The sequence below is a fragment of the Dipteris shenzhenensis genome, chromosome 6 (genome assembly GCF_047967505.1).
Source record: "Dipteris shenzhenensis isolate YYH24624 ecotype China chromosome 6, Dip_SZ_1.0, whole genome shotgun sequence".
Lineage (NCBI taxonomy): Eukaryota > Viridiplantae > Streptophyta > Polypodiopsida > Gleicheniales > Dipteridaceae > Dipteris > Dipteris shenzhenensis.
In genome coordinates, this window is record NC_141601.1 from 8632852 (window position 1) to 8660513 (window position 27662).

General features: G+C 42.6%; 1 protein-coding gene across 1 annotated transcript in view; it reads right to left on the reverse strand.

Annotated features, from left to right (window-relative positions):
* Nucleotides 1-1271: 1271 nt before the first annotated feature.
* The window catches only part of LOC147900737 (trafficking protein particle complex subunit-like protein), an 81582-nt gene continuing 55191 nt past the window's right edge, over nt 1272-27662 (reverse strand). The window contains exons 6-9 of the mRNA XM_087375528.1: nt 4965-5312; nt 4606-4790; nt 3568-4433; nt 1272-3421 (exon numbers count right to left, since the gene is read on the reverse strand). Of these exons, the coding sequence (XP_087231654.1) occupies nt 1881-3421; nt 3568-4433; nt 4606-4790; nt 4965-5312 (2940 nt within the window). The 3' untranslated portion in view covers nt 1272-1880. The remainder of the gene's footprint in view (nt 3422-3567; nt 4434-4605; nt 4791-4964; nt 5313-27662) is intronic.

Below are 27662 nucleotides of genomic sequence, written 5' to 3' on the forward strand. Positions count from 1 at the left end.
TTACTCATTGGAATATACACCATCAGGGTTCTGCCACTCACCCCTTACGGCCAATTGATGTCTCCATGGCCAATCTATACAAGTTTTTGCTGCACCTCCTTGAAGTTCACATCGGAAAAATCAGCTTTGGTCTATGAATTGTAATCCCAAATGCTGGCATAAAAGATTGACTTATCTTTGATCTTGCAAACTTCATCTTCGCCCATAGGTTTTTCTATGGCGGGTGATTCTTAATTTATTCCCTTTGGCCAGCTCCTAGTACATAGACATATTGCTCCTGCTATCTAGCTCCATCTTTTCTAGCATTGCCCTATGACTCCTAACTTTCTGCTTTTTCTCTAGCAACCTTGTTTTCTATTACTTGGTTTGGCAATCTTTTTTGGCTCTTCGACATTTACCCACACAGGCGAGAGTGACCTTTTTTTCACTTGGGTTCAATATTGGGCACTGTGCACTCTATGGAAAGACAAGAATCATAGTCTTTGGAGATTCTATTTTTTCCATGTCTCACTATTTCCGTATGTCACTAAGGCAATCCCTTTATGATTGCATGTCTATTCATCAAATAGATTACTGAAACTGTAGCTGGAAATGCAGAGGGCTGGAGCTGCTGGCAGCGGTCAAGAAAGGCTGCAGGCCTGTCAGACTATGGCAAAAACAGAACACTAGACAAGGAAAGTTCTTGAACAGGCGCAAATCTGGAGCAGAACTGGAGCAATTCTTCAGCAGGTGTGATTCTTGTACAGGCACAAATCTGCAGCAGAACTAAAGCAATCCTCAGGCACAAATACGGGGCAGCCTGGAGCAGCAAGAAATGAGAGAGAGAGAGAGAGAGAGAGAGAGAGAGAGAGAGAGAGAGTTGGGCACATTCAAAAATCAATTGAAACAATTTTGGGTTTTCAAAAATGGCCACCCTTGTGGATGCTTCCCTGTATATAGCACCACGCACTCCCTTTTCAACGGGCTGCCATCTACCTACTTCACAACATGAAGGTGCACTATATCCAAGTGGCGAATTTGGAAAAATGGTTCCAGAAACCACAACTGTATTTGCATATATGAGAAAAAAAATTAGTCCCCATCGGCAACGTGCCAGCAACCACAATTTTGCTTCCATCGAGACGATTGCACTTGAGCCATGTATGCATAATATTTTTAAAGAAAATTCTTTCTGGAATCTGCACACGTAGCATGTGTTCTGTTGAAATGCATTTCCTTTCTTGCACATCTAGCACTAAAAGACAAGGAGAATAATACTTCATAATCCTGAATGATATGTGGAATAAATAAAGCTTCAGATTCCCATACTATGATCTATTGTTAATGCTATACGGCTTCTGTAAAACGGAATGAAAATTTGGCAGTACAGTGCATAAATTTCCTCTAAAGAGCAAGCAGCAGTCCACTTCTGTACAAGCAGTAACATTTTCCTCCATCGAAGACATACAAAGCATGCAGCAGGTGGTAGCATTGGTTCCAGTTTACAAATACCAACATAGCACAAGAGAGCACAAGAGCCTCTCACTTCAAATTATTGGTCCCAGAAAGAATAGGCAGCAAGGCAACCTGGAGTCTAGTGATACACAGCATCTAATGATGATGTGTCAAGAAGAGAATGCAATTAGGAGCATTTGTGTGCATGGTTATTTTACTGCCGTGCTAGCAGCTGGATGAAAGATACCGCATCATATTAATATGAGTCTCAATGTCCATATTGAGATAGCACGTACATGCAAAATTGATACTCATAATGGTTAAACGTTCAATGCACTAGCCAGAGCTTACTCAACCTGTGGGCTTGTGAAGACTGTAGAAGGCTTGCTTTATGCCAAATTTTCAATGCCATAATGATATTCTACAGACTGAGCTGAGCTTTAGCGTTAGGTGCAAGAGCCATATGAGCTGTTGAGTTCAGATGGGAAAATGAATAACTGGATGCTGGAGATGGATTGTTGAAAGCCAGCATTGTACCGAGTAGCTGTAAGGTTGAATTGAGGAAGCTGTTGCTGGCCAGAAGCTATTGAAACAAGCTTGTAGGAGATGACATCTTTAGAATATGGAAGGATGTGTACAGTGTCACTATGAGCTCCAGACAGAATGAAACTTGAAGAATCCGTAATAGAGAACTTAACCTCTTGAAGAAGTGGGGTGAGATTTTCTAAGACGAGGGAGATAGTGAAAGGCACTCCCAATATAGCATGTGGAGGGCAATGAAAATTGACCAATAGTGGCGGCTTTTCAACCTTCACAGCAGGTAGTGCATAATTGGTGACCACAACTGTCTCTGCCTTGCACTGTTCAACAATAGGCCTCTTCATTGCAGTATTACTTATTCTTTGCGACTCCAATCTCTGCCATTTCACAGAAACAGTTCCTATGGCCATAAATGGACTTGCTTCCATTGGCTGCACACAAAAGAGCTTAGTAAAAGACTCTCCAGGCATGACAGCCACACTTTGGAGGCTGCCTGACATGGCTGAGGTAACCCTGCTTTGCCTCTTGCAATCCACTGTAGTAGATAAATGTGATACCTCATATGCATCGCTCATTGCTCTGACTGGACATAATCTTGTATCAGCCTCATCCACACTGATTGATAGAAGCTCCAGTTGGACAGAGCTAGAATTTCTTAAAACCAACATTAGAGTACTAGCTTCCTTGACAGGAATAGACAGGGTTTCTCGTTGTTGTCCCCTGCCCTTTTTCAGACCTTCAAGAAGCAAAGCATCCCGTCGAAATGGAGCCATGTATCGATGCTTCAGAGTGAATGGTTCCTCACATTCCAACTGCAAACCTTTGTGTACCAAAAACCGAAGGGGTTGAGTAGCTCCACTAATTGCTATTTCAGACTGATACCCAAGTGATACAAACAGGCTAACAGGTTTAACCTTTTTCCATCTCAGATAAAGCTGTGCCGACCAACTGTCTTCTGTTGCAGTGGGTGGTACTGCTATATGGCCTGAAAACTTTTGAAAGTCCATGTGGTCATCGTCCTTATGAGATAATGGACCAACAATAAAAAGCTCGACCAAAGATGAATCCACTGCATCTGAAGGAGTTGAAGGTGAGCTAATTGTCAACATTGGAGATGATTCTGCAACATTGATTTGCAATTCACCTGCATGCACTGCATGCCCTTTTGACCTGACAGATACACTTACCGGAAATAATTCACCTACTAGCGCAGGACCAAAAGCTTCCAGCACTAAATCAATCTGAGGATCTGGTTCTTCTACCTGAATTGTTCTCTGTCCAAAGCATGAAAGAGAACTGTCCTTCATAGGCGACGTCTCCACTTGGGATTCAAACTTCCAGTATGATACTTCATCCCTTGATGCTGGACTTTCTACTTGACAAGAGATGCTTGAAAATTTTCCCAAACGTGCTGTCACCATCAAACATTCCAGCTTACCACTTTGACCTGCATGAGTCACAAAAGGTTAGCTTGTTGAAAATTTCCTACATAAAGTTACTGGTCGAAATAAATTGTGAAATGTAAGGTCACAACATGTAAATCCAGAAATTTGGGGGGAGGGGGGGGGGGGGGAAGGCATGTCTGTAACATACCTGGGATGATATCCATTGAAAATCTTTTCCACTTGTTTGGCTCCAGGTGCAAATCAAAGCCACCCTTTACCTTGATCTCATCGTGTGCACTACTCTGTAAACTGTCCTCTTCTGCTGCACTACTTCTACTGCTAGAGAGAACCAAATCACATGCTGACTGATTGAAATGCACTTCCAGCTCTTCTAACTCCAGCATTTGTGGCAAACGTGTCAGTAATGACAATGTCAGGAAGGTCGTCGTTCCTGGTTTTACCGCCTGTTCATGAAAAGCCACACAGACCGCAAGCACTGCCCTGAGAGGACTAGCTACATCTATGCTCAAAGACACCGGATCAGACTCCACAACAGTCAACCCGGTCTCTCCCTCCCGGGCTGGTAAAACAGAATGCTTTCCCTGCAAAAGGTCAAAGACTTCTTTAAATATTTGCTCTCTTTGGATATGACTCTGAGGACCTGCAGGTCCAACTTCTGGTCCCAAACCACCTTCATGCCTATGCCAACTTCTGTCTGAGTCAAGTGAAGTGGGCAAAGCAGCCATCTCTAGAGAATACTCAATATATTCTCTTAGCAGCCGAATCTGCCTTGCACACTCCCTCAAAAACCCTAGAGTAGCCCACAATAATGGCACCCAAGCCTCTCGACGGTACATCACAGCAACAGTGTCAAATAGCTGCTTTGCATTTGTATACTCCCTTGCATTGAAATACTCCCGACCCATCTCACTAGCCACATGATATACCATCCTGCCTGCTTGTATGGCCTTGTATTGTTCATAAGCCTTTTTCAATAGGTTGATAGCAGCTGCAGAGTGAGGGAACATTCGTTCTTGCACAACAGCATGGTACATGTACTCTCTGTCTGTAGGACTATGACATGCAAATTATCAGCATTATATAAGCTATATCAAAAACAACGTCCCAAATGAGTCCTGAATAACATATTCAAAATCCAAAATTAGAAGCTTCCATAACTCCTTGAGTTAACCTAACTAAGAGAAAACTCAAGAAAGTGCATGTTTTCAGCTTTTAGAAATTCTACCATTGAACATCAAAAGAATCACCCCGCCTGAGCAAACGAGATGCCTGCCCAACATAGAGAGGTGGGCCAACATCCTCTGGAAGACCTTCCAGCATATCAACCATTGCTCCACCTTCAAAAGAATCAAACATGCTCGAAATTGACTCAAAACTGCGACGTCTCTCAATCACATAGTGAGCTGCCACCTGTGACCTTCACAAGCACCACATTCAGGGTCGCAGCCAGAATCTATGGTGATAGACCATTTTAAAAGATAGAAGATTGCCAACAAAACAGTTACAAGCCCTGGAATTTAAAGCGGGGGAATATCCTTAGTTTTTTTTAATGTCGCAAATGCATAAAAAGAAAAAGGAACACACCTGGTAATAATAACCAGGCTGAAGCTCCCGTTCAGTCACAGGTGGCTCAGGCAGAACAGTTGACCCAGATTGTGGGGGAGTAGAAGCTGTGGAACTGTTCCGTAGGAGATCACCGAAAACAAGGAACTGTTTGCTAACCCATGACAAGTGTATGAAAACGCCTTCTGCTGGCCCAACAAGGCGCTTGTAAAACGCTATGTACTGTCTAAACCATTTCACTGCCTCTACTTCTTTCCCACCATGTAGCAGCAATGTTGAAACTTTAAAATACAACTGCTCTGCAACAGACTTCAACTCAACTAACCATTGCACTGGTTGCAACTCAATTGGAGTTGTCACAATTGGTATCTTGAATTGAGAACCAGTAGAGAACAAACAAGTGGCAAAAATCAGCAACAAAACTACATCATCACTAAAAAAATTCATTCATTCTAATCCTACCAAACTGTGTCCCACTAAATTAATATAGAACAATAAAAATTTACTAGAGAGTGCCACAAAGAAAATCAGTCATATTCCACTTGGTGTGATTCACTCGCAAAACAATCATATGAGAAAGGAAAACAACGCTGTGTCTTGATTCAGCTCGTGAGCCTCTTGGAGCCCTCCAAATAGGGATACGCAGCCTGTGGAACCAATATTGCTTGTCACTTGCTCTTTGGATAGAAATGGGACATTGAGGTCCTCACCAGGCACTTTTGCCAAGACTTTCTGGGAAAAAGATCTCATTGTATACACGGAGGCACACAACAGTCCAGAGAGGGGACTATCCATGGTATACTGGTACATGTCGAGTCCACATACCGATCTGACACTCGTTCAAATGGAGGGGTACGAGGGTTTGGAACAGCACTCCTTTTTTGCTCTCACCTCCAAGCACAGATCACAGTCCCTAGTACAAATATACGTTAAACATGTGGATCCCACTTAGGAGACCACAGACATGTACAGAAGTCTAGATATGCTAGAAGCTCCACTAGGAAGGGGCAGATCTCACCATCCTTGCAAAAGGGTGAGATTCTACTTATGGGGGACTTCAATGCCAAAACGAGGGATATGCAGGTGGAGATCCTAGATTTCTAGAAGGATGCTACCGTACTCCCATATACATTGGGAGAGCTCAGCTTTAGTCGGAGATCAGAGGATATACATATTGGGGCCACTGTCACATACTATGGGAGGTGTCTACTAGATGTGTACACCACCCATGAGTTACTCATTTACAATGGGTCCTTGCGATGGCCAGCATTGGAGGGATATAGATGTTGTCCTCATGGGGGTGGCCACAGTATAGTGGACTAAAAGGGATGCCGTGGCAAGCCATTGGTCCCACAGAAGCAGAGTTTGGACCTACCCCTCTATAGCTTGATGTAGTCTTTCAGGTGGTCACTTATCTCTATAAAAGGGACAATCCACTAGCATCCCAATGAGATGTTAGGAATGACAATAGAGGATATACGTAACAGAATACTAATAGAGCCCAAGAACTCACACAGTGGTGTTATATGGGAATCCAAAACTCATTTCTGTTGAAAATGGAAGTGAGAATACGCAAGAGAATGGAGCTGAAGCAAGCTGGAATGAAATTGCAGCAACACAAATGAACTACAAAGCTAGGGTCGTCATAGAGACAAAACCCTAGAATGAACCCTAACTAGAGTCAAAAGATGTGTGGTGCCTAACTCATCCACAAACTCAACCTCTAACTAAGGTTAGGGGTTAAAAAACTTAATAAAGAGGAAAAGTGCCCCTACCTTAGGAAATATAAATAACACCCCCCTGCAGTTACAATGTCACAATTGTACAAGGTAAACAAACGGATATAAGTTTCAAGCTTTGCAAAAAGCCTCAAACTTTGGATGAGGTAATGCTTTGGTGAAGAGATCTGCCACATTCTATTGTGTAGGGCTGAAGACCAAGCTGACGTCCCGTGCATGTAGTTGCTCCCTGACATAATCAATGTGTTTCGTACGAGCATGAAACACAACATTCCATGCACTTGCAATGGCACTCTTAACTGAGAGTGAGGCTCCTCCAATGATGCATGGAGATCACCCAACCAACGCCTCAGCCATATACAATCAACTGTGATCGTGAAGGCTGCCCAGTACTCAACCTCACATGATGAGGTAGCCAACGTAGATTGTTTGTTGCTTAACCAAGAAATCCACAATGCCCAAGAAAGAGACAGCTACCACTAGTGGACTACCAATATCAAGATCACCAACCTAACCTGAACCGTTGTAAGCATGAAAGTGAAAGTCACCCCCCTGGGAAAGAGCAACCCAAGACATCGGGTGCCTTGCAAATAACAGAACACACGCTTCATAGCTTGCCAATGTAACACAGGTGATCCTTACTTAGTCATTTTAGCCTAGTAGGTTCTTTCTAAATGGCTTGTCATTAAGTAGCATTTAAGTGGGAAGCCAAATGTTGCCACGTGGCATCTTAGGGAGGCTGTCCCATAAGTCATGTTGCTATTGTTGCTAGACCCAAACCTATAAATGGGAAAGGGGGGGGGGGAGGGGGTCCTTGCTATTGTACACATTCACTTATGATTTGCAATCTAGTACATCTTCTTTCCAGCTGAGCATACGTTGCTCTTGGTTGTCTTGAACTAGGACTTGTATCCTAGCCTAAGAAGTTCCGTTCCCTTCCTAGCCTGTTGCTAGTGCAGCTGTCATCCTGCTTTAACATGTATCCACTTACTTGGTACTATTTCTTTTTGTTTTTCAATAGTATGCTTATTAAGAAATGAAATGTTTTCCTACTGTTCAGTTACGGACAATGGGAACTAGGTCTACCATTTGAGGGTGGACCCCCTTGCTTGGGGTTATGGGCATTAGTGACCCACAAGAGTGATGGCCTCTCTTTGAGAGGGACATCTAGAAACCACACCCCACCTGAGTACCCAAACATGGGACCAATCAAATGCACAGATTGCATACTGACCTAGGAACCATTCAAGAGAATGTTCCCTAAGCTTTGGGTGTGGGCCTAGCAGCATGCCAAGAGTAATGGAGATACAAGATAAGACGACAAACAAATGAGCTCAGTATGGCTCAATTATGACCTTAGAGTACGTCAATAGATAGTCCAAGCTGTTAGGAACCCGTGGGTGCGATAAGAATTGAATTCTAACAACTTTGAAATTTTAGGGTTTTTGGGAGTGACACGTGGCAACTGACACGTGGCAGACTGCCACATGGAATCTGAGCTGGCAGGCCAGTCCACCTGTGCCACACATGTGGCAACATGCATGGCGAGTGGCAGGGCATGCAGGCCAAGTGTCTGGCCCCAAATCTGGTAGATTTGGGGCAGGTTGTGGGCTGTCCTCTTTGGGACTGCAGCCCACCAAAAATCTGGGACAAGTGTCCACCTTCCACTATAAGCCTAGGGGGTGGCTGAGCCTATAAAAGAAGGCCTCTCCCCTTCATTCCCTACATGAAAAATTCGTCACTTTTCTTCTCTTTCCTTTTGGTTGATGCAGCAGAACCTCTCCAGCTCCTTGGGTGTAGCCAGCTTCTCCCCAGGCCATTCTCTCACCTCAACAGCACTTTCTCTCTCTACAGCAGCACATTCTCTCTCTACAGTTCCAGCCCCTCCTCTCCAAAAATCTGTCCCCTCTCAGCTCTTCTGGAACAGCAGCAACATCCTCTCTCCTTCTCCTAGCCTGGAGCAGCCACAGCCCCTTTCTCTCTCCTGCTGCAGTCTTTCTCTCTCTACTGCAAAATTTCTCTCTCTACTATTCCAGCCCATTCCCCTTGCAAAAACCTGCCTTTCTGTGCACCTCTGGAACAGCAGCAGTTCCTCTCTTACATCCCCTCCCTTGGGATCAGCATTGGTACTCTCTCTCTATAACTATCACTCCATAAAGGCTTTCTCTCTCTAGCCTATAGGCTGTTTTTCTAAGCTGTTCTCATTTCGGCAAGTCAAGAGTTGAAACCTAAGCTTGGAGTCCTCCTTTTTGCTGTCTACCTTGTACATATGCTCTTGAGTCTTGTATCTAGGTCCTAGGTTTTCACTGAGTTCATCAATTTGGAAGGTACATTGCACCTTGGTCTTGTATCTCCATTTTCAAGAATAAAGTGAGCTTGGATAAGGGAGGGGAGGCCATCTTGGCCCCTCAATCATATTGCAATTTCCAATGATGTCACTTTGTGTTTAAGCTATATAAGTCTTAATTCCAGCTTAATTGCAAACTCTTAAGTTCAAGTATATGTGTTTGGCAACTCGCAATCATTTCATTCAAACGCCTCTACAAAATCCGTTGTCTGAATTGATAGAAAGCACCAAGTAGTTTACAGCAGCCCATCACTAGTTGTGGTTCTACACTTAATTCCAGGTACCAATATGAATCTGCACATGAATTTCATGCTGTCCTTTCCCTTTGTTACTATCTACTGTTATTCTCTGCCACGTATCAGCCTGTGAGGAACCCTAATATTCTAAGTGCTCAGATTTTGGGGCTTTTTGCATCAATGGAAAGCTCTTGATCTCCTGATCTCCCCTATGTGCTGGAATCACGAAGTTATTAGGGTTTGACCCCACATTGCAATCGAAATCCAGTCGTAGGTGGAATTGACAGCCAGTCAGCGATCTACGAGTGGAATACACCAAATCTCATCATATTTGGCTTGTTTTGGTCGACATAGCCTCTAGGTGCTGCTCCTAAACTTTCGTGGAGATTTGAGCTCAAATGGAGGAGCTATGAGCAAATTCGACTGGCTGGAATAGAAGAACTGCTGCGGAAATTCAGATTTACAACTCCATTTCGGGTCAGCCTTAGTGCATATGGTCACCCAGCTCTATGGATGCAGTTGATAAGGTTTGATAGTGATCTGAATTTTTTTTTACTGAGCAATTCGAAATTCAGCTGCAACTGCAAGCGCAGGACAGTTAATTGCCACGTATTCTAGCAGTTTCTTGCAGTCCAGTGAATAGTCGTTCTATCACACTGATATATTGAGCCCAAACAGCGCTTTTATATGCTCATGTGTACTATTGCATTCTAAACAGTGCTTTTATATGTTTTCACCCAATTTCGGGCTCTCAAAAGTGCTTAGATTGGTCTTTGATCTTCTTTATGGCTCCCAAGAGAGTTGGATCTCAATCGAGGAAGATACCAGTAGAAGATGACCCACACGTGGAGAATGAAGTGGTGGCTGATGCAATAACATCACGGGGTATTGCCATGGATGGAGACCTAATGATTGATAGGGGTCAAAGTGACATTCCTGCTGGCAGTGAGCAAGCTAATATGGAGGGACCTTCTCAAATGCAGACTTCTCAAGGTATAGAACTTCAAGGAGGTGGTCAACTTGATCCCATAATACAGGCACCTAGAGAAGTTACAAATGAAATAAAAGAAAATGGAGTGAGGATGCAAAACTCATTTGCCACTCAGTAGGAAATTGGACCAGATCAAGAAGGTTCAGATACATGAGGGGAAGAGCTTATGGAGCATTTTTGTGGTGATTCTGATGACGAAGAAGAAGTTCCTAATCAGGATACTACTGGCAGACCAGTGGGTTTCATGGCTTCTGCAAGAAGAATTGCCCAGCCGAATGTCCACCAATACAAGGAACTTTCATGAAACACTCCCCTATGGAAAACAGTTCCACACAGAGAAATTCTTTTGATGCTAAGGGTCTTTCTCAACAGGACAAGGATATCAAGGATAAGACTATTTTATCAAAGTGCAAGGGGGATACCTGCACTCCTAATGAACTGGAGGAATGGTTGAGCAAGATGGAAGACTATTTCCTGCTCTATCCTAGAAGTGATCAAAGAAAAATCAGATTTGCAGCCCTACACATGGAGGATTATGCTCATTCTTGGTGGAGGAATCTTTTCATTCTTGGGACGAATTCAAGGAGCAGATGTTTCAGACATTTGTATCATCTATTGCTAGAGATAAGCTTGTTTGCCAATGGTATGACTTACCTCAGCAAGGTTCTATGAGGAACTATATTAAACAGTTTTGGAAATTGTCCTTGTTCGTTCATGGTATTGATGAGAGAAGTAGGCTGCTCATGTTCATCTATGGACTTCATCCAAGCATTGCTGCTGATGTGACAGCCCTCAAACCTATTACTCTCGAGGAAGCAATATGTTTGGCAGAACTTTTTGAACCTAAGTACAGCTTAAAGGAGAAAGGATTGGGCATTGGACACATGGACAGTAGGCCTATCAACAAGAGCAATTTTCCATTGGTTCCCAAGCAAGTACCACCTACTACAGCATCCATTCCTATCCCAAGATACCGTACTGTTTATGGCAGCAATGGGGGCAAGGCGAAATCTCTCAGGTTAGGAGATATGAATACCTCTACTACACCTAGTTATAAGGAGGACCCCAAGGACAGGAAGGATAGAGTGGTCAAGCAATTGTCACAGGCTATTATAGAGGACAGAAAGAAGAAGAATTTATGCTACTTATGTGGAGGGAAATGGACTCCAGACCATAAGAATGTGTGTAAGGCCAAATCAGGTGCCAAACTGAGTATGATATTAGAGCTTGATGATGACCCTTCTTATGAAGACACTACTGCAGAGGTTGAATCCCATGACTGTGTAGGTGATGATCATGGAGACAATGATGTTTCTCACGATTCCAAACGTGAACCCACTTTTCCATTCGACCTAGGCAGGTGTATTGTTTCTAATGCCATGACTGATGGTGATTTGCAATCAGAATATTCAAGTAAATGCCATCAATGGAGGGTTGAAGTAATTGATGATCACTTGAGGTGCACAGAGAATCAGATGGGAACCCTTGTGTGGATGATGGTGGGATACCCAATCTGTTGCTTGCAGCATCTCTCCAGAGGCATTTATGGGGTCTCATAATGCCCATACACTTAGGCTTCAAGGACAATTACCGGCCGATCCGTCCACATATTGGTTGACAGTGGGAGTACTCACAGCTTCCTTAATTCCAACAGCCAAACAGGCCAGGAGAAGCTTGGCTGCAACGGGGGATTGGAAGGGTCGCCACAAAAAGCTGCAAGCAAAGGTGCGAGTTTTGGAGGAAGATATTTTTTATCGTTGCAAACCTTGGATTTTGGAGGGTCTGAGGTAAGGGATTTCTCTGAATTTTCTGGTCTCTGTTTAATTTTATAAACCCACTTAGTTCCAATTGCATTCTTCCCAGAAGGTAAATCTCACAACTCCCAAGTGTTATTCTGATGGATAGAATCCAATTCTGCTTGCATAGCCTTCAACCAATAATCATTTTGAAAGGCATCTTGATGACATAATGGCTCTTCATTGCATGCTGTAGCAACCAAGGCATAAGCAACAAAACTAGCATGCTCTTTCCGGACAGCTGCTCTAGTATGGGCTGGCAGGGGAGTATCTTGTTAGCTGTCTTTTAATGTGTCAAGGAGCCAACGGGGGACCTTTTTGGGCTGCTGGGTTTCAGTTCTTTCTCGGTCAAGAGCTCTGTGCAAATGGTCCTGATCAATCAGAGGCATATCAGGCTGAATATTTGGCTGCACATGTGGCTGCAAATGCCCAACAGATGGAGGAGGGGTGTCCCAACGGGGTGAACCTCCCCCACCCCCCCTCCCGCGGGGCGAATAGACCCTTAAAACCCTTAAATCGTGGGAAAAAGAGACCCCCCCTGTTCTCCCTAACGGAAAGTCGGATCGGAACAAGATTTTAAGGGGATCCACCCACCAAGTACCCCCTATAACAGTATCTAGGGCACCAATCCGCTCAAAACAAGTAGCCCAAACGGAGTGTACCAGTTTACAGCATAAAAACAAGGAAGAAAGGCTAAAAGAGAAGCAAGAAGAGGTCATTTGATGTGGTTTTTCGACACAAGCGAAGCGGGAGTCGGATAAGTACTATCAACTCTACAACACTTGACTTTTGCTGTAAAATAAACCCCTTTTCTGAAATTACAGCAAGTCATTTTTTCTCTTGTATTACTAAAAGGAAAGGATGGAACGAGAAGGGATATTTAACAATGAGCTTGTCCTTTTTCCTCCACTACCAGAAGGAGATAGGGAGAGAACACCATCACCTCCTCCTGAAGAGGATAATGTAGATGAGAGTTACCACATATTGAGTATGATAACCCACGTATAGAATTACCTTCATCTCTCCTTCAAGAATCTCTTGATAGGGAGTTTTCCTTCAGAAATGAAGAGAGAAACGAGTTCATCCAAGAGCAAGGTGCTCAATTACGCCTTTAACTCAAAATCCCGTACACGTGGATTATAATCCAAGTGCAAGAGGGAGAGAGGAGTCTCCCATTGATAAGCTGGTTTCTCAACTTAGCCATATAATTGAACAGTACAGTATGACAAAATTTGGGACTAAGAGAGTACTGAATTTTGGGGATGAAGATTTAGGTACCCCCTCGAAGAGAGCCAAATTCCAAACCCGAGAGAAAATAGAATTCCCAAAGTATGATGGAGCAAGAGAGGCAAATAAAATCCTCAATTGGATTCACCATTTTGAGCTATATTTTGCCCATCAAGATAAGACCGACCACGAGAAGCTTGCTCTTGCCACACTGCATCTATAGAAGGATGCTTTTTGATGTGATGGTCTTTATCACAAACGGGAAAAGAGCCTATTCTTCAATGGTCCAAATTTGTAAAGCATCTTAAGGCCACTTTCATGCCTCCAAGGCATGAAGAAGAATTGACCTTCTGCTGGGAAAGGTTCAAGCAATTTGATAACGAGAGTAACGCTGAATTTACAGCTAGGTTCTAGAAACTCTCTTTAGAGTTACCTGAGAAGAGCGAGGATGATAGAAGGAAGAAGCGGCCCTAACCCCAAAAGTGAGGTATGAGGTTGAAATGTTCAACCCAACCACCTTGAAAGAACTCACTAAATTGGCTGAGATTGCTAAGAGGAAATTGAATCCTCGTAAACAATCACGTCCTGGATGGATACCGTTTTCTTCCATGACTGATGATGAGAAGAAAAAGTTAATTAAGGAGGGTAAATGTTAGCGGACGTAAGAAACAAAATGTTAGCGGACGAAAGCTATTGTACAAAATGTTAGAAGCCAATCACGTCCTGGATGAATACCGTTTCCTTCCATGACTGATGATGAGAAGAAAAAGTTAATTAAGAAGGGCAAATGTTTCGGACGTAAGAAACATAAGCCAGGGCATCCATGGCATAAATGTCCTACTCTATTAGCCAAAATTGCCAAAACCAATTCTGTAAAAGGGAAAGGCAAAGCATCCAAGCAAGAGGGTGAGGCTTCTACCTCCTCATCCCAAGTCTCTACAGTGAACATAGAACCAAGAGTAAATACTATCCATTCAGCCAACACTAGTGTATGGATGTGTGATTTGAATAGAGAGTAGGCATATTCATTGTAGAGTATGGACAGAGAATAAATTTTTTTCTCCTCTGTATAGAGCGTCTAATAGGATGAATAGGATTGAAACAGAAGAGTTGGAAAAAGAGATTGAAGGTCTATAGTTTCTATAGACTAAGTAGTTCCATTGCAAAATCAACTATGGCCAAGTTCTACCTAGCTCAATAACACATTTGGGGTGAGAGAACATCTTTTGAATACTGACCACTTTGTTGAGAATATGTTTCAGCTTATTGAGCAGGTTACTATAAACAGATTTCAACAGCTTGGTATTCAAAAGAGAATTCTGAGTATGAAGAGATATTGAAGAGGCACTGCAGTGGTACTTCTACATTTTCAATATTCAGCATCAAGAGGAATCAGAACTTGAAGATGGGATTTAAGTTTTGATTCAGAAGAGATCATGTGCTACTAAGAGAAGACTATTTGCAGATTATGAAGAGGAGATGCAAATGCAGAAGTAAAAGAGAAGCGTACGTAAGAGAAAGAGACAAGAGAGGATCCAGAAGAGGACTTCTGCCCATTCAAGCAGGAGGGAGTGTCATGACAAGAGAAATCACTAATCCGTGATTAGTAGACATTAAAACATTATTATATATTATACACCAATGGTGTAACATGTATTTGTATTTATGATGGACACCGACCGATTTGTTATGGCGGTGGATCATCTTAGTAGATAGGACTAGTCGAGTTGGAGCCACTGCTTCAAACGGCATCGAATTTGGACATGTGATACTTATTCTATTAATAAAATGTGCACACACGTGTCTAGGTCCTAGGGGCAATAGGAAGGGAAGGGTGCATTAAGGTGCATTGAATGGTAGATGCATGGGTCATAGGCTAAGGGTAGGTGTAAATGGGAAGATGGAACTTGAGTGATCTCAAGGGACATTAATGAAAGGGTAGCACCCTTTCATTGTGAATCTCACGTAGCATTTCTTCATTCACCTTGCATTCATCCGCCATCTCTCACACACACCTTGAATGTAGGTCCAAAATAGAAACAAGTACTCTCACGAGGGCGCTCTTCCCCATTGGAGGGCCAATCGGCATTCAAATTTTGCATGCATTGCACACATTTGCATTCTTGAGAAGGCTGATTCTTCACAAGGTTTATGAGATTTTCCCATAAAGGTAAGGAGATATATTTGAAGGGCTATGAAGCACCTAAACTGGCTATCATCTTCCAGGAAATTGGAAAGGGATCTCAGAAACATGTGTGCCATATATGCTATCCATTTTTCCAAGTCTGAGGGTTCCAATGAATTCTTGGTTGAAGATCGTGATATGCAGGAACTGTTACAGCAGTACTCAAATGTATTTGCTGACTTGCCACATCACCTTCCACCCAAAAGAGACATTGATCATGCCATTAATCTTGAAGCTGGTTCTAAACCAGTCAATAAGGCTCCTTACAAGTTGTCTAAGGTGGAGAGGGAGGAGGTTGCTAGGCAGGTCCAAGAGTTATTGGACAGGGACTTTATTTCACACAGCCAATCTCCATTTGCATCTCTTGTCCTATTGGTGAAGAAGAAGGATGGGTCTTACAGGTTATGCATTGATTATAGGGATCTCAATAAAATTACTATAAAGAACAGGTTCCCTATTCTAGAATAGATGACCTATTGGATGAATTAAAGGGGGCAAAGTTCTTCACCAAGATTGACTTAAGATCTGGGTACCATCAAATTAGGATGAGGGAAGGAGATGAGCCAAAGACAGCTTTCAGAACTGAAAGGGGGTTGTATCAATTTAAGGTGATGCCATTTGGGCTCACTAATGCCCCAGCTACCTTTCAAGCCTTGATGAATAAGATACTAACAGCCATACATTTATAAATATGCCTTGGTATTCTTTGATGACATACTTATCTACAGCAAATCCAAGGAGGACCACCTTGCATATGTGAAACAGATTCTGGAAGTTCTCAGATTCCATCAACTCTTGCCAAGATGAGCAAGTGTACCTTTATGGCTACTGAGGTGGAGTATTTGGGTAATATTGTGGGCAGCAATGGGATAAAGGTGGACCCTAATAAAGTGAGATGCATTGTGGAGTGGCCTCAGCAGACAATGTGACTCAGCTTCGAGGATTTCTTGGTGTTGCTTCATTCTATAGAAGGTTTATAAAGCATTTTGCAAAGATAGCTGCACCTCTTACAGACTTGCTAAAGAAGGATTCTTTTAGATGGGCTCTTGAGGCAGAAAAGAGTTTCCAGCACTTGAAGCTTGCCCTATCTTCAGCTCCTATTTTGGTATGCCCAGACTTCTCTCTTCCCTTCAATATTGAAACTAATGCTAGTGGGAGAGGAGTTGGTGCTGTCGTAAAGCAGCCTCATGGAGTAATTGCTTTTGAGAGCAGGAAGTTGGATGACAAGGAGTTATCTTACCACATCTATGCCCAAGAGATGGTGGCTATATCCATGCGATAGAAAAGTGGCACCACTATGTTTATGGGAGTCATTTCAAGGTAAGGACAGACCATAGGACCCTCAAATATTTCCTGTCCCAAGCTAGTCTTTCCCCAAAGCAAAAGAGATGGCTTTCCAAAGTTCAAAGTTATGATTTTGAGATTGAATATAAGGCAGGGAAGGAGAATATTGTGGCTGATTCACTTTCAAGAATGTGGACATGTACTTTGAGTTCCATTTCAGAGGTCTATAAAGAATGGATCCATAGTATACAAGAGGAGTATCTTTCAGATAATGAAGCCGCAGTCATATTTCAGGACCTACAAAACTCTTGTGATGACCATCCCAACTTCAAGCTACACATTTGCTGTGGTATAAAGGGAAAAATTTTCTCGTGGAAAATTCAGCCTACAAGCTACTGGTTTTACAGGAGATGCACTCTTCTCCAATGGCGAGTCACATAGGGCTGTACAAAACATATGACAAAGTTAGGCAGAGTTTCATATGGAAGGGGCTATGAAGAGATGTTTACAGATTTGTCCAGTGTTGCAAGCCATGCCAACAAAACAGGGACTTAAATCTCAGACTAGCAGGACTATTGCAGCCCTTGCCCATTCCTGAGGGTAAATGGTCCCATATTACTATAGACTTCATAACAAGCTTACCTGTCACAGCAAAGGGATGGAATAGTATATTTGTGGTGGTGGACAGACTAACTAAGCAAGCACACTACATTCCCACTAAGACACAATATTCAGCATCTATGGTGGCTGCTCGGTTTATGGAGCAAGTGTTTAAATTACATGGCATGCCACAAGACATAGCAAGTGATCGCGATGCAAAATTTATGGGACAGTTTTGGCAGCAATTATTCACAGCTATGGGTACTCGTCTTTCTCCAAGCACAGCCTACCATCCCCAAACTGATGGACAAACAGAGAGAGTTAATAGGTGGCTAGAAGAGTATCTCAGGCATTACTGTTTTGATGCTCAGTCCACATGGGAAAAATGGCTGCATCTGGCTGAATTGTGCTATAACAGCACCAAAACATTCTCCTATTGGGATGAGCCCTTTTGAGGCTTTGTATGGCTACAAGGTGCATATTCCATCTACTGTTTTTTATGAGTCTATGACCAATCAACAAGCTATTGATGATTGGATCCATATGGCAGCTATTCTCCAGTTGTGTAAGGACAACATGGTCAAAGCTCAAGCTCGAATGAACATCATAATCTATGTCTTTCTGATGTGCATAGCCCTTTGCCACGAGATGAGCTTTGTACCTATCTATGGAACCATATGATATTCTTTTGAGCTTGTACACCCGCTCCGTGCCAACTGCCTTCTTACCGCCGGCAGGCAAGTCCACCAACTCCAAAGTGTGATTTTTCTTAATGTAGTCAATCTCCACTTACATTGTCTACATCCAATGCACATTGTCTCATGCATCATCAAAACTGTCAGGCTCATCTGCCTCAAGTATGTTGCTGAGCAAAGTAGACTCAGAAATGGGAATCATCAATGTCTCTAGTGCCATTCCTTGTATGGCTATGACATGGTGCAGCAAGCTTGCCATCCTCAAGAGTGCGGAGCAGCCAATGGGATACTGATCTTGCTTCCTGTGCTGCTATACCATCACGTGCAACAGCATCATCAATTTCTTCCCAAGAAACAGGCTTATGACCAAACCATGCTTGATAAGATGTCATGACCTTAAGAGCCTTCGTGAGACACCTGTTCCAAATATGATTCGAGCACATAATGACTTCCATCCAAAATTTATGTGGTAACCCTTTTGCTTTTAGCATCATCTTCCCATCTCCTTAAGTGACCGTTTCTTCCTTTCACCCTTCCCATTCTGTTAAGGAGTATACCTCACCATAAACTCACATGTAATGCCCTTCTCAACAACAAAAAATGTTGCAATGCCTTGGATAGATATTCCCCCCCTCACCTGAATGGAGGGTCTACAATTAACATTCAGATTGATTTTCAACCAAGGCAACAAAGTGTGTGAACACATTGCAAACTTCCAACTTTTTCTTAAAAGCAAAGACTAAGGTAAAACATGTGAAGTCATCTATGGATGTAACATTATAAAGATGACCTCCATGAGATGGAGTGTGCATGGGTCCACAAACATCAATATGGACGAGCTGTAATTTACGTGTAGCCCCCGGACTACACCATCCTTGGGAAAGGAAAAACGATGCATTTAACCCAAAATACAGCCCTCACATATTTTATTTGGAGGGGTCTCCAAATGAGGCAATGCATCAACAATATTAAGCTTCTGCAATAACATAAGGCAGCCATAATTTACATGCCCATACCTGGCATGCCATTATTCTGCATCCTGGGTGGCAGGGGTAGAAGCCACAAAAGGTGAACATGTTCTTTTCCCACATGCATCAAGCTGAAATAACCCATGAAATAATGTACCGGTGAAAACCAAGGCATAGTCTCTCCCTGTCACAGACTGCACATTGATCATTCTCATAGATACTCTTCAACCGGAAGAAGAGACAAAAAGTAAGTTCTTATTAATCTAGGGACGTAGAAAACATCATAGAAGCAAATATCTGACCCATCCATGACTGTGAGTAAAAGTTCTCCAATCCCTTTAACTGGATAAGAAGAATCGTTGGCACAAGAAATTGACTTGTCAACTGGTGCACTAGGTAACCTATCAAAGAGAGATTTATGTGAGGTGATACGGCGGAAGCACCGCATCAAAGTACCATGTATCAGCCATCTCATTCATGCTGAAAATGCGTGACTCCAAAAAGAAACATCATAGCTGCAAGTAAAGAAGGCCTAATCATGCTCAACAAAATGAGCAAAAGTACCGTCGGAACCTGCATGATGAGCTGAGCCTGGAATTGCCTACCAGACTCTTTCTTCTTCTCTTTTGCAAACCTCTTGGGACATTCACAGATGTGATCACCAAGCTTTTTGCAATAATGGCACTTGCCTCTCTTGAAAGGCATTGAGGCATCCTTTTTATCTTTCCCACCCGCATGTTCATGTCCAAAACCACTGCCTGCAGGCATGACTTGGTTGAACGCCCTTATCCTTTGCTGAAACAGCATGCCTCCCATTACGATAGCGTGAAGCCATATTCTTTCGCGTCTACTTCTCCTGCAATAAGAGTGCTACCAACTCTTAAAAATTGAGGTGACAAGCTCAAATGACTTCATCAATGTTCAGGAGTCGCTCTCACAAATCTTGGATCCTGGTGACATATTCCTGCATAGAGTCACCCTCATCAATGTGCACGCTTTCAAGCTCTCTACGCAAATATGAGACTCTCGCCTCATTACGAGCTTGATACATATTTTCTAAAATATCTCAGGCATCTTTAGTAGTCTAGCAAAGACCTGATACGAAGGACAATAAACCTCTTGATATTCAGTGAAATCAAAGACAAGGCTTGAGCATTACGTGTATCCCACCTCCTTTGCTCGGGAGCAATACCTGCAGATGCTTGCCCAACTAGGGCAGCTTGTTGCCCTGTTGCCAATGACCTGCACCACCACCATGAAACCCCCTGCTGTGGAGAAGTACCTAGTGCTATCAAACTAGGACGGGCCTCTCATCACCTATAACATAATCCCAGACGCCCTTGGCAACCAAGTGAACCAACAAATTGCAAATCAAAGAGGATAGTTGGTGCCATCCAACCGATCCTCCTGGGCAAGAACTGAAAGACATCATTCGGATTTTGTTGTGCCATTTGAGCAAACAAAAAGAGGCAAAGAAATCTCAGCAAAGTTCATGTGTTGCGAAGACCCTTTTCAAGCAAAAGAAATCACTGCCAAAGCATGTACTAGGCTTGAGGATGCACCTCAAATCTGCTAGAAAAATCCCGTGTTGGAATATGTGCCCCAATCTCAGAATTCTCTCTCAAAAGCGCTTGGCTCAACAAGGCATAAACCCAAATGAAAGGCACCTCTGTCCTGAACTAATAGCCAATTGCAAAGCCCTATTCCTTTCAAGAACGTAAACGAGTGATGGGTGAAGACGAGAGTTGGCCCGATGTGCGATGAAGGGTGGGTGTGACTTTTGGTTGTATGGTTCAACCAATCGTCTGGAATTCGGGACCAAAAATCATAAATATAGCAAATGAACCACCAACAGAGATGATTAGCAGAGTGAGGATTGTTCTCAATGGAATAAAAGCTCCCAAAATGCTGATTTTCATCATTGTTTTGCAAAAAAACAGCAAGTTCCCTAACTAAGTGGACTGAAAATGCACCCGAAAGTGCAAACCATGGGCTGTCCTTGCACAATATTGCCTGAGACTGGTTGAAAACAACAAGGAAAGATCTCCAGAAGCCCCAAAACAGTTCCAAGAGTAATGGAACAACTTCAAAACAACAAAATAGTCTTGGAAAACAATTGAAATGTGTGCCTAACCTTCCAAACAGCTGCTGCGTCTGAAAATCAGTAGCACCCGCAAAAAACAGGTTGCCCTGCTTCCAAACAGCTCCAAAGGTGCACAAAACAATTTGCCTTGTTGAAAATCTGCTCCAGGAGAGAGGCAAACCAGTTTTGGAGCTGAAAACCAGCTGAAAACAGCAAAAAAACAGGTCGACCAACCTTGAAACAGCCCGAAATTGCCAATTATAGGCCAAAAAAGTATTCTGGTCGGATATCTGACCGTTCCGATATCATAGAGACCTGGTTACACAAATGGGACGAGGCTTTCGCCATTTGTGAAATCCGGAATGATATAAAGAAAATCCGCGAGGCCACCCATATGTTTAATGAGGCAACACATAGATGGTGGATAAAACAGTAGAAAGATGGAATGGCATCCACTACTTGGGAGGGATTTAAAAAAGAATTTAGAAAGCACTTCTTACCTCTTGACGAAGCATCTCGAGCTTGGGACCAGTATCGAAACCTTCGTCAGAGAAATTTATCAGTGGCAAAATACACTGATAAGTTCAGAGAAAGTGTAATGAAGGTTTGTGAACGTCTACCTCAATCAATCCAAGTAAAGATTTTATCTTTGGACTGAATGATCGGATCAAGATGGAAGTTCCGGCTAAGTATGCGAACACACTAGATGAAGCAATTGCCATAGCCCTGAACTATGAGGATGCAAAAGGGAACAGACCAAGTGGGTTTGTGCAAGTTTGGAGTCGGTATGAGAACCCGAAGAAAACTGGGTTTAAGAAGAAGTGGATTAGCAAAGGGAGTGCCTCACAGCCTAGTGGTCAAGCCAAGCAGGCGAAGCCAGTTGAGACTCCTAAACCAAGTACCACCATTGGGATGAAAAGAAAAGTAACAGTAATGGCAGCCCAGGCTTGGTCAAAGTCTTCTTTGAACCCAAAGCAAAAAGAAAAAGCGAGGAGAGAAGGCTTGTGTTTTGGATGCCTTCAGCCTCATCAGTGGAAAGATTGTCCACGAAACAAAGATCGTCGGATGGCTGAGATGGTGATCTCAGAATGCGACGTGGAAATGGAGGGAAGTCCCAGAGCAGAACAGATGCAGATTCAGCTAGCGGGATCTTCTCAAAGGTCAGTACCCGTTTTGTTATGTGTGTCTGTTGCTAAGCTAGTAACAAGTGCACCTAATAACGTCCTGTCAAAGCTCGCAGCAACGAAGTATACAGCCTTTAATGATATGGAGTTAATTAAGATGAAAGAGCAAGTAGCCAATCATGATGTCATTGTGTTGTTTGATTCAGCATCAACGCGCAATAAAATTAACTCCAAGCTTGTAAAGAGGCTAAAATTAAAGACTAGCCCATCTAACTATGCATATACAATCAGAATGGCAGACGGAAGTTCAACTGAAGTATGGGACCAAAGGGTTACCCAGTTGGAACTTCGAATTCAGGACTATACTGAGAAGCTTGATTTTGAAATGACAAAGCTTGCTCACGCAAACATAGCCTTGGGTAAGGCTTGGCATTCTAGGAAGAATCCAGCCATAGAAAGCACATTTATCAATTCAAGATGAATGATGTAATGCATGTCTTACAAGGTGAGAAAGATATACCTCAAGGACCGTTAGTTTCCGTAATGGAAGTTCGAAAAGCTCAAGAAGAGTTTTTGTTTCTTTGTACAGCATCGGTAGAGCCGATTGATGGTCCTTCAACTAGCACTGATGTTGCCCAAAATGGAGAGATGGTCAAGTTGGCTGATCAAATAGCAGAGGAGTTCTCTGATTGTTTTAGAAATTAGTTACCTTATGGGTTACCTCCATAGCGGAATGTTCAGCATAAGATTGAACTAATCCCGGGGGCATAACTTGTAAATAGACCTCCCTATAGGTTAAGTTTTATCGAAGAAGCGGAGGTACGAAGACAACTGGAAGAATACCTCAAGCTGGGGTAGATTCAACCCAGTTTCTCACCTTTTGCTTCGCCAGTGATATTTTAAAAAAGAAAGATGATACTTTTCGTCTCTGTATAGATTACAGAGCATTGAATAATATCACTATTAAGCACAGGTATCCGATGGCTCGGATCGATGATTTGCTAGATGTATTACATGGGGCCGTAATTTTCAGTAAGATAGATCTTAAATGTGGCTACCATCAGATCCATATTAGAGCCGAGGATGTGCATAAACTGCTTTTAGAAGCAAGTTTGGACATTATGAGTTTTTGGTAATGCCATTTGAACTTACCAATGCTCCAGCTACATTCGTCATGCTTATGAACGAATTACTACGTTCGTATATCGGGAAGTTTGTATTCTTGTGTTCAGCAAAAGTATTGCTGAGCATCACGAACACTTAAGAATAGTGTTCAATACTTTGAGGAAAGCCAGTCTTTATGTAAATAAAAAGAAAACTGTACTGTGTATGGTAAGACTTGAATATTTAGGATTCATTGTTACTCCTGAGGGGGTAGAAATGGATCCCAAGAAAGTGGTTGCGATACGGACTTGGCCAATCCCTCAGAGTTTGACCGCTTTTTTGCGATCATTCTTAGGATTTGTTCAATTTTATCGAAGGCATATCAAAGAATATTCCGAAATAGTATCACCATTGACTGATCTGACCTCAGATAAAGTACATGTTATATGGGGACAGAATCAACACGAGAGTTTTAACACCATAAAACAAGCTGTGGTCTCAGGACCGGTGTTAAAAATAGTTGATCCCTAGAAACCGTTTTTCCTTGAAACCGATGCAAGTGGCATTGCAGTAGGAGCAGTTCTCCTCCGAGAGAGAAGGCCAGTAGCCTTTGAAAGCAAGAAGCTTTCTCCCTCTCAACGAAATTGGCCAACTCATGAATTAGAGTTGTATGCTGTTGTCTATGCTCTGAAAACATGGAGACATTATTTATATGGATCAGAGTTTTATGTTGATGTTGATCATGATACTCTGAAACATTTTTGTAAACAACCTAACTTGAGAGGCCGCCAAGCTAGGTGGGTAGAACTCATGCAGGAGTTTAACTTGACGATTCGGTACCGAAGAGAGAAGGATAATAAAGTTGCTGATGCGTTGTCACGCATTATGCATAATATGAGTTTCACGGTATTAGAGAGTGCTCTAATGACCGAGATTAGAGAAACTCAAAAGATGGACGAGTTCGTCTAGAGCCTTTGGCCTAAGGCTCATGTATTCAAACCCGGGGAAAAGGATGACCTGGCATCCAAAAAAAAGGCCAAACTTATGCAAGATACACCATCAGAGATGGTATACTGAAAAGAAATCGCAAGGTAGTAGTACCTAATCAAAATGATCTCATGCAGAGAGTCATTCAACAATGCCATGATAGCCCATGTGCGGGATATCCACGAGTCGAGAAAACGTATGATCTCGTGAAACGAGATTTCTTTTGGCCGAAATTGAAAAAACATATTCATGAATATGTGACACATTATTTTTCGTGTCAAGTAAGGCAAAGCGGATGAAGCCAACCGAACTTTTACAACCTTTGGAAATACCACTAGGTAGGTGAGAGAGCATTTCCATGGACTTTATTGTAGGTCTGCTGCCTACAACACAAGGTGGATATGATTCTATCCTTGTGATAGTTGATCGTCTTACCAAAATGGCTCACTTCATTCCAACTAGAGAGTCTATTAGTACCCCACAAGTGGCGGATTTGTTTATTAAACATATATTTCGTTTGCATGGATTACCCAAATCCATAGTGTCATACAAGGATGTCAAATTTACCAGTCATTTTTGGACTGCAGTGTTTGTGTTTGAGACACTAAGGACTGAGTTGGGAATGAGTAGTAGGGATCATCCAGACAGAGTTCCTTCGCACTCTAAGTCTTTGACTGCAGGAGAGTGTGCTAAGTTATCACCCCGATATTGTGGGCCGTGGTTAATTCTAAAAAGAATAGGCAAGGTAGCCTATAAATTAGAATTACCACAGGGTTATAAGGTGTACCTGGTGTTTCATGTTTCTCGTTTAAAGAAATTTTTGCATACAGGTGACTCACTAATCGAGGGTGTTGTTTTGTTTCAGGAGATAGAGGATAATGCAAGACACAAACCAACAAGAATCTTGGACCGAGGAACAATGCAAGTACGCAATCGGAAGATACCCACGGTGTTGGTTGCAAGGCATGGTTTACCTCTATCAAAAGCTACCTAGGAATCCGTATACCAATTACGGAGAGTGTTCCCAAACTTTATCATCGAGGACGCTAATGCTTGAAGAGGAAAGAAATGTTACGTTCAAGTTGAGGCAACATGACCTCGGAAGGGTCAGTAGACCTTTTCCTTTGAAGGAACAATGTTTGTATTATATTTGTTTGGGCTTCACATAAATGATCACAAGGGAATCAAGGTCAAGGTGATTGGTGAGGGTGACATGGCACAAGACTAGGTGGAACTAAGGCTAAGGGGTCTAAATGCATTAAATGTGCCAAGGGGCAAATGATTCAATGATATCCCAAGAGAGGGATAAGTGATGCATTGAGGAGATGCCCTCAAACGTGGACATGTGGCATACTAGATCCATCTAGGAAATTAGGGCTCAGTGGAACTTTGCAAGCAGGAGCTTTCACGTAATTTTTGTATTCTGAGTTTGCAACCACCGAGGTTGGCTGGGAGGATATTGTGTGTGCCTATGCCCGTGATTTACAAGAGAAAAGTTTAGGCATAACAATTTAATCGTAACAGTTAGTGCTTCTTCAGATCTTGAATGCAAGTTACTGGAAGGTGAACTTATTGAAGCAGATATAGGAACATCTACAGGTGAGAGATTGTATTGAAGCCAGAAGATTACTTGCTTGAGAACTCATTGGGAGCTCATGGTTCAGGTATTCTGAAGATATACTTGAGTTGGAAGACTTGAGCGGATCAGCGTCCTCGGAAGGCCTCAGGGGCCTATGGGACAAAGTACAGCAAATGAAAATGAAAACTCATACAAGCCACAAGGGCTGAAGCAAAGGGCTCACTAACTCCCTTGCTGAGTGCTAAACAAAAAATCTGAGATACAAAAGCTTAGTAGCCAAAACCCGGTACTGTGGTAGCTCACCGGTTGCTACAAAGATATCCTAGAATTGCATCTGTCAAGATGTCTCCTGCGGTGGCAGAGGGCATGGTCTCCTCACCCTCTGTATCCAAAGAGCAATATCAAGGGTGACACCTCATCTCGGGCGATCTCCACCGAGGGCGGAGATGGGTCAAACCATGATCGTGCGTGCCCCGATCGCTCTCAGTGTCCTGCGCGGACTCTGTAGCACTCTGTCAATCGTACTATGTTATCCCTCACGACTGATCCATGCAGCTCATATGTCTGTTGCCTCCTCATCCTCCACTGCCGACTAGAATGCATAGAAATCTGTGACATGTCGTTGTGACCGGTCTATCTCGGCACCCTATGGTGCAGTCAATGCATACTGCTGTTTGATCTATTGTAGTAGCGCAACTCTGTGTCATCTCATCTCGATCAGATAAAGTTTAATACAAACCTAATCATAGAAGTGGATCAATCGAGAGAGTGGGCCAAAGCCATGTCCCACCTGAAAGAGGCAATGCTAGCATCCTCGGATCTCATAGTTAGGCTGGGCAAACACATAGGAAATGCTCCTGTGTCTCAACTATCTCCAGTGTGCATAGTCTGTAGATCCGTTACTCTATAAGTATGCTTGTGGCTCTCCCTATCTCGATCCCCAGCTGATGTGATGAAACCCGCATCAAACCAATTGCAATCCTCAACGCATGTGATACTCCTCTGTCCTCAAGAAACGGGGTCTGATGATAAGTCTCTCCTCTGACACTCTCAAGAGAGAGGTCAAGGGGAGGAAGCTTTAAGGAGCAAATGAAACAAAAGTGAAAAGAAAAGTATTTAGTCAGCAAATCTATGAGGGCAAGCATCGGTACCCGAGCACAAGCAAACGGGTAATTTCATCTCAACATTCAAGAAACATGGGAGTACAACCAATAATCAAGCCATATAAACTACCATACTTTCTAGCAAAGCAAAAGAATATAGCTCATATATCCTTCGACCTTACAAACCAAAAAAATCTATAAGAAACTCATCACAGCTAGCAATGGCTATGTTGTATTAAAATATAGAATATAAGGCAACACACCCCCAACTTCATTAAACTTTTCACTTCATCAACAATCCATCTCTCCTATCATGAGACCTTTTGTATAAACAAAGAGTAAATATTTCAACATTAAGCACGAATCCATTGTGTTCAGAAATAAAAGGATTTATCTTCATGGTGAAAGCAAACAGCTCTTGTAAAAGCATATATGCACTCTTAAAAAAATTTAGGGAAGGCGGTAACGAGCAAATGAAACAAAACTTCATTATCAAACCCGTCATTTCATCTCAATATTAAAAGAAGATGACAGTACAACAAACATTTGAGTCTATGAACCACCACTTCTAGAAAGACAAAAGAATATAACTCATATACCCTTGGATATTAGAAATGCAAAAAATCCACAATGTAGAATGTTTATCCTCAGAAGGGACTTATCACAGCAAG